Here is a 14,812-nt window from a genome sequence, read left to right on the forward strand (position 1 = left end):
TCAAGATATCTCTGTGAAAAAGCATGTTCATTGTGTAAGTATTAGAGCCTTTTGATGTCCCAGGTTTCATCACGTGTGATCTGCTGATGGATGACTCCCTGGGAACAACTGCAGGCTGTCATGAGTTAGGAAGTGAACCTGAGTATAGTTTACCAGGAGTGTCCTCTCTTGTTTCATATAATTTCTCTATTCTTGAGTTCCTTATTTTGTTTCATTTTTTAAAATTAATTTTTATTGGAGTATAGTTGCTTTACAATGTTGTGTTAGTTTCTACTGTACAGCAAAATGAATCAGACATGCATATACATATATCCCCTCCATTTTGGACCCCCTTCCCATTCAGGTCACCACAGTGCATTAAGTAGACTTCCCTGTGCTACAGAGTATGTTCACATTAGTTATCTATTTTATACATAGTATTAATCGTGTATATGTGTCAATCCCAATCTCCTAATTCCTCCCACCCACCCCTGTTTCCCCCTTGGTTTCTATACATTTGCTCTCTGTGTCTGTGTCTCTATTTATGCTTTGCAAATAGGACCATCTATACCATTTTTCTAGGTTCCACACATATGCGTTAATATACAATATTTGTTTTTCTCTTTCTGATTTACTTCACTCTGTATGATAGACTCCAGGTCCATCCACGTCTCTACAAATGACCTGATTTCATTCCTTTTTATGGCTGAGTAATATTCCATTGTATATATGTACCACATCTTCTTTATCCATTTCTCTGTCGATGGACATTAAGTTGCTTCCTTGTTTTGGCTATTGTAAATAGTGCTGCTAGAAACATTAGGGTGCATGTATTATGGAAAATAGTATGGAGGTTCCTTAAAAAACTAAGAATAGAACTACCATATGACCCAGCAATCCCACTACTAGGCATATACCCCCAAAAGACCATAATTTGATTCATTTCTTATTCATTTGATTTATCAGTTAGGATTGCGTTCAGCTGCATTTAAAAGCAATCTCAAGACCAGTCCCTCCCATCAGAAAACTTGCACAAGCCTCTTAGATAGCCTCATCCACCAAAGGGCAGACAGCAGAAGCAAGAAAAACTACAATCCTGCAGCCTGTGGAACAAAAACCACATTCACAGAAAGACAGACAAGATGAAAAGGCAGAGGGCTATGTACCAGATGAAGGAACAAAATAAACCCCAGGAAAACAACTAAATGAAGTGGAGATAGGCAACCTTCCAGAAAAAGAATTCAGAATAATTCTAGTGAAGGTGATCCAGGACCTCGGAAAAAGAATGGAGACAAAGATGGAGAAGATGCAAGAAATGTTTAACAAAGACCTAAAGAATTAAAGAACAAACAAACAGAGATGAACAATCCAATACTGAAATGAAAACTACACTAGAAGGAATCAATAGCAGAATAACTGAGGCAGAAGAATGGATAAATGACATGGAAGACAGAATGGTGGAATTCACTGCTGTGGAACAGAATAAAGAAAAAAGAATGAAAAGAAATGAAGACAGCCTAAGAGACCTCTGGGAAAACATTAAACGCAACAACATTCGAATTATAGGGGTCCCAGAAGGAGAAGAGAGAGAGAAAGGACCCGAGAAAAAATTTGAAGAGATTATAGTCGAAAACTTCCCTAACGTGGGAAAGGAAATAGCCACCCAAGTCCAGGAAGCACAGAGAGTCCCATACAGGATAAACCCAAGGAGAAACATACCGAGAAACATAGTAATCAAATTGGCAAAACTTAAAGACAAAGAAAAATTACTGAAAGTAGCAAGGGAAAAAACGACAAATAAGGGAACTCCCATAAGGTTAACAGCTGATTTCTCAGCAGAAACTCTACAAGCCAGAAGGGAATGGCATGATATACTTAACGTGATGAAAGTGAAGACCCTACAACCAAGATTACTCTACCCTGCAAGGATCTCATTCAGATTCGATGGAGAAATCAAAAGCTTTACAGACAAGCAAAAGAGAATTCAGCACCACCAAACCAGCTCTACAGCAAATCCTAAAGGAACTTTTCTAAGTGGGAAACACAAGAGAAGAAAAGGACCTACAAAACCAAACCGAAAACAATTAAGAAAATGGTCATAGGAACATATATATCAATAATTACCTTAAAAATGAATGGATTAGATGCTCCAACCACAAGACACAGGCTTGCTGAATGGATACAAAAACAAGACCCATCTATATGCTGTCTACAAGAGACCCACTTCAGACCTAGGGACACATACAGACTGATAGTGATGGGATGGAAAAAGATATTCCATGCAAATGGAAATCAAAAGAAAGCTGGAGTAGCAATACTCATATCAGATAAAATAGACTTTAAAATAAAAAATGTTACAAGAGACAAGGAAGGGCACTACATAATGATCAAGGGATCAACACAAGAAGATGATGTAACAATTATACATATATATGCACCCAACATAGGAGCACCTCAATACATAAGGCAACTGCTAACAGCTATAAAAGAGAAAATCGACAGTAACACAATAATAGTGGGGGACATTAACACCTCACTTACACCAATGGACAGATCATCCAGACAGAAAATTAATAAGGAAACAGAAGCTTTAAATGACACAATAGACCAGATAGATTTAATTGATTATTATAGGACATTCCATCCAAAAACAGCAGATTACACTTTCTTCTCAAGTGCGCACGGAATATTCTCCAGGATAGACAACATCTTGGGTCACAAATCAAACCTCAGTAAATTTAAGAAAATTGAAATCATATCAAGCATCTTTTCTGACCACAACATTATGAGATTAGAAATGAATTACAGGGGAAAAAAAACATAAAAAACACAAACACATGGAGGCTAAACAATATGTTACTAAATAACCAAGAGATCACTGAAGAAATCAAAGAGGAAATCAAAAAATACCTAGAGACAAATGATAATGAAAATACAATGATCCAAAACCTATGGGATACAGCAAAAGCAGTTCTAAGAGGGAGGTTTATAGCTATACAAGCCTACCTCAAGAAGCAAGAAAAATCTCAAATAAACAATCTAACCTGACACCTAAAGGAACTAGAGAAAAAAGAACAAACAAAACCCAAAGTTAGCAGAAGGAAAGAAATCATAAAGATCAGAGCAGAAATAAATGAAATAGGGCTTCCCTGATGGCACAGTGGTTGAGAATCTGCCTGCCAATGCAGGGTACACAGGTTCGGGCCCTGGTCTGGTAAGATCCCACATGCCGTGAAGCAACTAGGCCCGTGAGCCACAACTACTGAGCCTGCGGGTCTGGAGCCTGTGCTCCGCAACAAGAGAAGCTGCGACAGTGAGAGGCCCATGCACGGCGATGAATAGTGGCCCCCGCTCGCCGCAACTAGAGAAAGCCCTGGCACAGAAACGAAGACGGAACACAGCCAAATATAAATAAATAAATAAATAAAAATTTAAAAATAAGAAATAAATGAAATAGAAACAAAGAAAACAATAGCAAAGATCAATAAAACTAAAAGCTGGTTCTTTGAGAAGATAAACAAAATTGATAAAACCATTAGCCAGACTTATCAAGAAAAAGAGGGAGAGGACTCAAATCAATAAAATTAGAAATGAAAAAGAAGTTACAACAGACACTGCAGAAATGCAACGCATCCTAAGAGACTACTACGAGCAACTCTATGCCAGTAAAATGGACAACCTGGAAGAAATGGACAAATTCTTAGAAAGGTATAACCTTCCAAGACTGAACCAGGAAGAAATAGAAAATATGAACAGACCAATCACAAGTAATGAAATTGAAACTGTGATTAAAAATCTTCCAACAAACAAAAGTCCAGGGCCAGATGGCTTCACAGGCGAATTCTACCACACATTTAGAGAAGTGCTAACACCCATCCTTCTCAAACTCTTCCAAAAACTTGCAGAGGAAGGAAGGAAGTCAGAAAGAGAAAAACAAATATCATATATTAATGTATGTATGTAGAACCTAGAAAAATGGTACAGGTGAACCGGTTTGCAGGGCAGAAGTTGAGACACAGATGTAGAGAACAAACATATGGGCACTAAGGGGGGAAAGCGGGGGGGGCGTGGATGTGGTGGTGTGATGAATTGGGAGGTTGGGGTTGACATGTATACACTGATGTGTATAAAATTGATGACTAATAAGAACCTGCTGTATAAAAAAATAAATAAAATAAAATTCAAAATTTAATAAGAAATAAGAAATCTCAAAATAATAGTGGCTTGAACACAACATTTTATTTTTTGTTATCTTATGAAGTAAGTCCAGGTGTAGGTGATTTCATTCAGGTGGATTCACAGCATGGAAACCAGACCAATTCCCTCTTCCTTCTCTGCCATTCTTAGTGGGTAGCTTCCTTTAGTCAGATCACTTTATGATCCTATATAGCTCCTGGACCTTCAGACAGTTCCACTGCATTCCAGGCAATAAGGAACAGGCAAGGGTAAAAGAGAATCCCTTCTAGCTGAGTTAGCCTTCTTCAAAATAATTGTTCTGAAAGTCTTACTCAATGACCTTCTTATTCTCCTTAACCAGCATGCAGTCATTTGACCATATGTAGCTTGGAGACAACCTGGAAAATGTAGTTTTTTAGTAGTGAAAATTGCTAACTTAAATAATATAAGAGTTCAGTAATTCAGAAAGAATGGAAGGTAACCATCTGAAGTTCACATGGTTTTTAAGACCACATCATACAACCAAATACAGCAAAGCCGTACAACCAAGCTCTACCAACACTTTTCACAAGAAGGCTACATGACTGGAATATTTTTAAGCCATTGCAAAGTATCACACTTTTTCTTTTGCTGCCCACATAAAACATAATTCCACTAAGTATAATGTGCTTGGGTCATAAGCATTACAAAAATCCCTCAAAATTCTATGTGTTGTTCCTTTGTCATCACATTCGGTGTTTTACACAAGCCTCAAAGCCAGGCTTAATTTTTTCTTTCTAAGTAACCTGTTTTAGTTATTATTTTTGTTTTGTTTTACTTTGCTGACTCTGTACAAATAAGACTTGTTTATTGATACATGGAATTTATTTGGCAATGTTGTTGTCTGCTAATATTTTATCACACAAAAGTATATGGTACAAAAAGTAATTCTTTGTAGCTTCCTGAATAAGAAGTTTTAATCTAGGTGTGGTTTTTTTCCATGGAGAAATAAAGTATTTCTTATGGATGGAGAAATGTCAAATACCCTTGCTGAAATTCTTAACTTGCCTTTATACCCTAAACCTTGATATTGGAAATCACCCAAAGTAAATTTAAAGAAAATCTGTTACACTATCTTTAAGACAGTGCCTAAAAGTAGATACACTCCATTCTCTCTGAAATACATTTTCTTAGGAATGGAATTAAATTCTGTCTGCTGATTTAGGAAAATGGGTAAATTGTCTTTACAATGTTTATTTATAGTGTGTACTGACTAAAGAATATGTTTTATTTTTCTGCCTAGTAAAGGGCAGTATCTTCAGAAACACTGGATTTATAATTAATGCATAAAAGTTTTTTAAAGTGTTAGAAACTTATTGAGGTAATTTGTATTATCTCACTCCATGAGATATCTATTGCTGCATAAAAAATTATCCCAAAATTTAGTGACTTAAAACAGTAGTATTAATTACATCACAGTTTCTGTGAGTCAGAAGTCCAGGCATGTTCTAAAATTTCTCAGACAATTGGGATACATCATCCCATGGGCAAAACCAAGAGAAAATATTTTATAGTTTTCCTTCAAGTGAAAAACCATTGCAGTAAAAATACTAAGCATGCATACATATATTTTTTTCTCAGCTTAATTATATTTTCTTGAATCTTTTGCCTTTTATTTTTGTTTTTACTGCTATATACAGTGAATAATTGCTACAATGGTAGTCAAAAGAGTAGACTTTAAATATTCTCTTAGTGCCAACTCTGAAGGAGCAAAACAGCCATAAAATAAATTCTACTGTTAGAAATACTTTTATGAAAATACCTATATTGTTTTAAATTTTCAGAAAAACTATGTTTGAAATATGGTACCTAAACTAACAACCTATAGCCCTAATATTATTGAGAGGTGAATATAATTTCTGAGTCATTTAAGTGATAAAGACTGATCTTAATTATACCCCAAATATACCTAAAAATATTTCTATTTAATGACCTGGAAAGATATACTGAAAGTTTAACCCAATTTGTATATTTAATATTGGACTATTTTCCATACAGTTATGATAAATCTCTTTTTATTTTTCTTTCTTTTTGGCCAACTTTTGGAAATAGACTAAGATGCTTAGTGAAGCAGCTGGAAAAAGGTGATGTTAACATCGTAGACTTAAAGAAGAATATTGAATATGCAGCATCTGTGCTGGAAGCAGTTTATATCGATGAAACAAGGTAAGTTTTAACCTCTTCTCACTTTTAACTTTTTGCCTCTCTCTTTTTTTCCCTTTTTCTTGACCCTCCTTTCATATCTTAACCATGAAACCAAAATCAAAATCTTATTAAAACTTAAAATGTTCTTCTTCATGTAGCTATGGAAGAATTATGATTCTTTCTTTAAAAAATACAAATTTTAATCCAAATGCTTGAATAATAAAAAATAGTCAATAATAAAGTCAAAAAATAAACAAATTAAAGTCTCCTTTACCCCTACTCTCACTGTCCTTAGGCCCAGATTTTTAAATGTCAGAGACAATGTAGGCTTATACTGATTTTCACTGATGTAAGAATTTTCCTATTATCTCAAGATTGCGGAGTTCCTTCTGAAAAAATGGGTGTCACGTGCCCACATATTCTCATGATATTTATCTATCAGACCCTCTGTGCAGGGCTTGCTAAGGGGCAGTCTCCAATGTGTATTTGATTATCACCTAAACCCCATCACCCAGCCTGATAATTAGCAGAATGGTAAGGAGATTAGGAAATGGCAATTCATTTGAAGAGTGTTGTTAGGCTAGTGCTGTGGCTCTCAACCAGGCCATTTGCCTTCCAGGGGTCATTGGGCAGTTTCTGGAGACATTCTTGTTTTGTTGATGGGGGCGTGCTACTGTTACATAACGGGTAGAGGCCAAGGATACCACTAAACATCCTAAAATGCACACGAAAATCCCCCACAACAAAGAATTGTCTAGCCCCAAATGTCAATAGCATGGAGGTTAAGAAAACTTGGCCTAAAGGGAGTTCTGTAAAGAGGGACCCTGTGGAGGCAAAGACATGCACTTCCAGACTTTAGCACAGAAAAGGTACTGAGTTTTTTCAAAGTCATGAGGCAGGTGGAGTAGAGAGGTCTTTTAAAGGTATTGACCAAAGGATACCGACTTCAGAGGGTGGAAAACAGCCTTCATGGGGTGATTGTTGATATAGAAGCCAGGGTAGGAATTGTAAAAATTCAGCCCAAATATCAGAGAACAAAGTACCCTCTTGGTGTAGTAAGCTGTCTCTGAGGGATGCACAAAAGCTCCCCAGGAGAAAAAAATAACCAACATTTGGGTATTTGTCACACAGATGACAACAAACACACCAGTCTTGTAAGACCCTTTGACCCCTGCCTCCTCTCCAGATTGCTGAGCAAGGAGAAGCAGCAAAGTGGGTGGGACAGGGGACGGGGCATGGAGAGTGAAGACATTCATCATGCCCCTTCTCTTCCACAGGTGTCCCTGCCTGTGTCAGGCCTGAGCATGGGCAGGTGAGAGACGTTAAGTCAGATGTGAGACAGGTTTTTATATATCAATGTGTACTGGACTTAGAGACACACACACATACAACAATTTATTTAATAGGTAAAAAATTCACAACTCAAAAATCAAAACAATGTGAAAAGGTATGTTATGAAAGTCTTGTCTCCACCTGTTTCCCAGTCTACTTAAGTTCCCCAAGTCATAAATTTCTTATGTATATTTTCAGTGATTTATTATAAATTTTTATTTCATATTTTCCCTCTGCCTTTCATAGAAGGTAACATACTATTCATAACTTTCATTCTGATTTTTTTCCCCTCAGAAAGGAAACTTGATCTTCCTATATCATGAACTGACATTTAAATTTTAGACAATAAGAATTTTTACTGGCAACTGATAGAAAAGTGCGTGGTGAGGACCATGCTGCACAGGTGATTCTTTGTCCCCAGAACAGAACTCTGTTAAAGCACAGTGTGAAGTCATAACTTAAGAAAAAAATCATAGATATACTTTTAGAATGATTTTTTGGTTAACTTTCACTGAATATATATAAATGTATATGATTCTTCTATGTGAACAGAGATTCAAAGTGTAAATTTTTTTAAAATCAGGTATTTTTCCTATAATTTCCTTGCCTTCATTTTTGTGTGTGCTGTTTCTTGTTCACAAGTTGACTGAACTTAATATATTTAAGATTTCTTCAATCTGTCCTGGACATTTCATTTTTTATACTTATTTATAAAACTGAAGAACTTTTACCTTTAATAATTATTTGGAGATTTACACTATACATCTTGTAATGACATAATGCAACTATCCATTTTGCCTGTCTCATCTTTCACTTGATAGACTATTATATGCTTTATCTATTAATTTCTCTGTTGTATTTCCTTTTCCAGAAAATTATGATTTCATAGATATTTTTTAACTTAGTTCCCCAAGATCCCTAATTCACTTAAACATATGTTACATTTCAAAGTATAGTTCCTTTTCTTTTGAAACTTGCTCTTTTGTGGGAAGAAAAAAATGCTTAACTGCTTCATGATACAATGTGGGTTTTTTTCCTCTTTACAGCAAAGTATCCCAGCTGTTAACAACACATCATTCCCAACTTTTACTCAAATGGCACAAAATTTTTCACTCTTTTATTTTAATGCCTCCATGGCATCATGAATTTTAAATTGGATTAATGATAATACCCCACATTTGTACCATCTTCCAAGAGCTCTTAGCTTCATTATCTCATATTAATCTCACCACAATCCTGTGCAGTTGGCAGGGTGGTCATTACTTTCCATATTTTACTAATGAGAGAGCCAAAGCTCTTGAAGTAAACTGGTTTGGCAAAGGTCACAAACCTAGACTTTGGCAAAACTGTGACTAGTAACTAAGGTATGAGTTTTTTTCTTTTTAACATCTTTATTGGAGTATAATTGCTTTACAATGGTGTGTTAGTTTCCGCTGTATAGCAAAGCGAATCAACTATACATATACATATATCCCCATATCCCCTCCCTCTTGTGTCTCCCTCCCACCCTCCCTACCCCACCCCTCTAGGTGGTCACAAAGCACTGAGCTGATCTCAGTGCTATCAAACAGAGTATTGCTATCAAACAGGATGGGTTTCAATGACCTCTGAAAGATTTAGATGACAATGTGTAAAACATTCTGATGAGTAGAATTGTGAATTCTCGAAAAAACAATCCCTAACATTTATGACTAATAGCCTATTATTATAGCTATGTGCCAAGAACTCTCCTAGGCATTTTAATGCACTATTTTATTTAACCATCACAGCAATTCTAATGAGATAGAAACTTTATTATTACCATTTTACATATGAGCAAAGAGAGTCACAGGAAAGTTAGATGGCTTATGCAAGGTAACACAGAGGGTAACTTAAAGAGTGGAGTTAGGGTCTTGGCAGCCTGACTCTAGAGCCTGGCTTTTAAGCACAATTCTCATCTGCATCCCTTTAGCCACTTCTGACCAAAAGGTGATTTCAGAGACTTATTGGAGGTTTTGATGAAAGCTCACATGATGTCAGGGTTGTGGGACCCAGTGGTGTGTGGACTGTGGTTACATCTTTTCCCAGCTCTTCCTTCAGTGATGTCATATCGTTAGCTTGAAATTGGCTACAGGGAGAGTATTTATACCTTGGAAATTGACAAATGCTACAAATCAGGATTTGTTTTTATTCTGGAGAGCCTGTGATTAAATATTGTCATCATGTCACTGGTTAGACCCAAGATTACCTTGTACATATCTTCTAAGACTGTGATTTTATGATTAAAATATCAGCTTAAGAAATTTTAAAGCAAAATTACTTGATGTGGTTTGATTTCCTATAGACTTAGTAAAACACAGCAGTAAACAGGATTTTTTTGTTGAGATGTATATATAATTATTAAAATTGCATTTGCCTTAGAAATATTAGTAAAGCAGAGATAATTTAGAATGAGGAGGGATGAATAAGCATTTAGTTTCTTTTAAACTTTAAATTAAAAAACTGCTGACTTTTGAGATTTTTTAATGGAAAATTCTCTTTCTAGAAAAAATGTTTCAGTAAGTATTCAAGAGAGGCATTTTGGGGGGGGGGGAAGCTGGATTACAAAAAAAAAGATTAAAACATTATAAAGCAGAATAAAACAGGAATTATGAATTGGTTTAAATCCCCCCCCACTACATACACACACATATATACCTTTTCCCACTAAGCCTTAGCAGGATTTCACTTAAGAAAACAAATCAAAACACAAAATGTCTCTTGAAATATGATATGAGTAAGAAAAATAGAAAAGAATTTTTGATAGAATTTGAATTCTGACCTTCTTTGAGGGATGATAGCACAATTCCCTAATGAATATAATTATTGGTTTTTTAAGAAAACACTTTCAAATGCAAATGCCAACATTTTATGAGTTCTGCTTTCAGATGTGTCCCTAGAGGCTATTGTTTTTCAAAGCCGCATAGTTATAATCCAGAAACGTGACTTTAAAAAAAATAATTCTTTTTGATCATCCTTATTTGGATTTGGATGCTGCCAGGAAAAGTAGCATCCTTGGCCTCATGAATTGCTATTCATGAGGATAGGCAGCTGACTGGGAGGTATACCTTCAGTGATGGATATTATGCTTATTAATACCTCCCTACAACACAACTTATAACTTTATTTTCTTAATGTGAACCAATCTAAGTCTTATGATTACCACAGTTTGATCACAGACTCTGGATTCAGAAAGAATGAGGTGATGAAAGTCTGGATGCTCCACTCAGTACTCTCTTTCTTTAAGCAAGTGACTCAACTTCTATACTTTCTAGCTTTATCATCTGTAAATTAACAATAATGACAACGCTTATTTTCTAGCTTTATCATCTGTAAATTAACAATAATGACATGCTAACCTCACAGGGTTGATTTGAGGATTAAATGTAGCACCATATCTGACAGAGTAAAAGTTAAATAATAACCAATTTTTGTTGTACTAATAAAATGCATATACTTCTGGGTACATAACACAATAAAGATGTATAATTTATAGAAAAATATCAAATAATTTATTGAGAGAAATTTTTTTTTTTCTTTTTTTTGCGGTATGCGGGCCTCTCACTGTTGTGGCCTCTCCCACTGCGGAGCATAGGCTCCAGACGCGCAGGCTCAGTGGCCATGGCTCACGGGCCCAGCTGCTCCGCGGCATGTGGGATCCTCCCGGACTGGGGCACGAACCCGTGTCCCCTGCATCGGCAGGCAGACTCTCAACCACTGCGCCACCAGGGAAGCCCAAGAGAAATTTTTGATCCTGAAAAAATGAAGTCAGGTGGGCTCAAGTTACCAGGAAGTGAAAGCAAAGTGCAAACTGATGGAAACAAACCTTAATAATATACACATCTTGATAAAAAAAAAAATCTTCAATTGACTCCTATGTCTTACTACGTCTAAAGGTCCTTAATTTTGAGAGGTTGTCTTGAGTGAGAATGCATGGATGTCAATCAGTACTTCAAGAAGTTAGTCTGCTAGCAACTGAGTGAAATCCAGGGCACCTTGAAGTCTAAGTCCCTTGAAATCATCAAGTACTGGAATTTACTAAGGAATATTCACTCATGACACAAATATCTATTGAGTATGTGAAGTGAATACCAGGCACACTGGTCATCAGAATCCAGGCTACAACCGTGCAGATAGCTGGTGGTTAGAAATGAGTCAAGAGGTGGGAAGATAAATGGAGGAACAAGGACTAATACCACAAACAAGAAACAGGGATGTTCGGAGTTAGAGAAACACAAGCACATTGACAGATTACAAGAGGAAACACTAAGTAGCCTCAGTAAATTATATACAGAACATGGGTATAACATGGTATAAAAACTGTAGAGTCAAGATTCCAAACCAGACATGGTTGGACTTGCTGAATGTTAAAGAGTTTAGTTCCCTGGCAAAGTTCCCTATGCCCATTCTCAAAGACATAGCTTCTAACAAAAGAACTTAAGGTTAAAAAAAAAAAAAAAAAAAAAGGTCTGGAATGCACTAGATATATGGGCCCGAGAGCTCAGAAATATGGTGCCATATTACAGATGTGAATTGGGGGATTATAATCCAGGAGTCTCAGGGTTTTTTTTTTTTTAATGCTTTATTTCAATTTCACTATTCAGAGCTCCTATACTAATTCAATATGTTTCTCAGCCCACAGTTTTTAAGAATGCCCAGTGAATGTTTACTTATTTAACCAATGTGTCCTGGCTGTCACTTTCCTCTACAGCCAGCTCTCTGGCTTCAAACTACTGATTTGTTCCTCTGCAGTTCACCTATTTCCCCCTCAAGTCCAGCAATCCACAGGCTGGTACTGCTCCCAAGCATGAGCTCAATCTCTTCCTCCAGTTCCCCAAACTGAAGCTAGCATCAGCTAGGCTCACTATAACTGCTACAAGACCTCTCAGAACCCACAACTCAACCGCTTCCATAGAGGTCCCCTACCAGGCATTTCTCTGCATCCTCTAAGGTCTAAACCCATCTTGTAAAGCCACCTTACCATCCCCTATGGAAGTGTCTTTCAACATGTTTTCCTACCCTGAATTCAGGATCTCCAGCTACAAGGCCAAGAAAAAGGAAGTGGGCTATCAAAATTAATGTCAAGGTGTGCATTCATCTCCAGGATCAACACCTATGCTCAAAGACTATGCAGTCTAAATCCATATTTAGAAAAAGAGTGACATTTTTCCAAAAGACACAGAATCTGCAGTGATGTAGCTGTGAAGATACATACATCACAATGAAGATAATTGTGCACATTACTGTTCAGAGTTGTCTAGTCTCTTGCAGTCACATTGTCTCCGTCTTCTATGTGCCAGAGTTGAGACTTTATTTTTGTGTAACTTAAAGACCTATTTAAAAGATTTTTTCATAAGACAAAAGAGCAGTCTGCCTCTGAAGGTAAAATAAAGCCTCTGCAGAATAAAACAAATTATTTTTTGACTTTTCAAGTGTCAGTTTTTCTCACCTCCTACTATTAAGGTTTTCAAAAACTCTTGGAGTTCCATCTCAAAATGGTCAACATGTTATCCTTGTAACTGAAGTCAAGGGAGAGGATGAAAATGCCAAATAGAGGCGTGGAGTGAGAGGGTGGTTATGGAGGGATGTGGGAACACAGCATTTAAAGTTAGGCATGGAGCTACTAAAGAGGATGCTCAGGAAGTATAGACATAGAAGCTGGAGGCAGATCTGTAAAATATGGAGTAGCAAAAGCCGGCAGAGAGTGGGGTTACTAAATATTGTAAATCAAATGCCGCAGGGAGAACCACTGGATGCAGTTAGGAGATTCCTGATGCCTCTGAAGTGCAGTTTCACAAAGAGAAAAAGGTACCTGCCAGATTATGGAAGTATGAGGAACTGAAGTGAAATGGCTCTGGAAGAAAGCAATGTGGACTGTTTTTCAAGCATTTTCTAGTAGGGAAAAGCAGCAATAGAACAGTCTATTAATGGGGACATAATTTTTTTCATACTTTTTTAAGAGTGGAAACCTTCCGTTAGCCTTGAGATAGAGTTTAAAAAGAAATTCTGGTTAAAGAGAAATAATAACCGTAGAAAGATTAGGTCAAGAAATTATTCCTTGTAAGTTGGTGCAGCCACTGTGGAAAACAGTATGAAGTTTCCTCAGAAAACTAAAACTAGAATTACCATATGATTCATCAATCCCCGCTCCTGGGCATGTATCCAGACAAAACTATAATTCAAAAAGATACATGCACCCCTATGTTCATAGCAGCACTATTCACAATAGCCAAGGCATGGAAACAACCTAAATGTCCATAGACAGATGAATGGATAAAGAAGATGTGGTACATATATACAATGGAATACTACTCAGCCATAAAAAAGAACAAAATAATTTGCAGCAACATGGATGCAACTAGAGATTATCATCTACTAAGTGAAATAAGTCAGAAAGAGAAAAATACCATATGATATCACTTATATGTGGAATCTAAAATATGACACAAATCAACCTATCTAGGAAACAGAAACAGAATCATGGACATAGAGAACAGACTGTTGGTTACCAAGGGGGAGGGGGTTGAGGGGGGGATAGAGTGGGAGGTTGGGGTTAGCAGATGTAAGTGCTTATATATAGAATGGATAGACAACAAGGTTCTACTGTACAGTATGGAGAATTATATTCAATATTCTATGATAAACCATAATGGAAAAGAATATAAAATATATATGTATAACTTAATCACTTTGCTGTACAGCAGTAATTAACACAACATTGTAAATCAACTATACTTCAATAAAAAAGAAGTTATTCTTAAGTTATCTAGGAAAACAGACAAATAGCCAAGCATAGGTGGAAAATGTGGGTGAAGATGGAGCTAACTAGAGCGCAGCTAAGGGTCTTCAAATAAGCAAAACTTGCGTAGCACTGTAAAATCAAAAAGGTTAGTAAGCATTGATTTTAAACTCAGTTGCTCAGCAGGGGTAAGAGGTGACAATAATTTTTACCAAAATATAGACCATGGGCTCTAAAACTCATGGATCAATGTGATGTAGAGAGTAAACCCTGGGTGGTTAATCACTACAGCTGGCAAGTCATGATGGCACTGACACACGTGTACTCCTTAAACATTTAGAGCAAGAGTAGGGAAGAAGGAAAAAAGAAAAGAGCTGGACTAAT

General features: G+C 36.5%; 1 protein-coding gene across 31 annotated transcripts in view; it reads left to right on the plus strand.

Moving 5' to 3' along the window:
- PDE1A (phosphodiesterase 1A) overlaps nt 1–14,812 on the plus strand; it is a 366,044-nt gene that overhangs the window by 227,991 nt on the left and 123,241 nt on the right. For all 31 annotated transcript variants that reach the window (XM_067741316.1, XM_067741315.1, XM_067741312.1 and 28 more), the window contains one exon: nt 6,247–6,360. In XM_067741316.1, coding sequence (XP_067597417.1) covers nt 6,247–6,360 — 114 coding nt within the window. The remainder of the gene's footprint in view (nt 1–6,246; nt 6,361–14,812) is intronic.

This window comes from Pseudorca crassidens, chromosome 6 (assembly GCF_039906515.1).
Source record: "Pseudorca crassidens isolate mPseCra1 chromosome 6, mPseCra1.hap1, whole genome shotgun sequence".
NCBI classification, from domain to species: Eukaryota; Metazoa; Chordata; class Mammalia; order Artiodactyla; family Delphinidae; genus Pseudorca; species Pseudorca crassidens.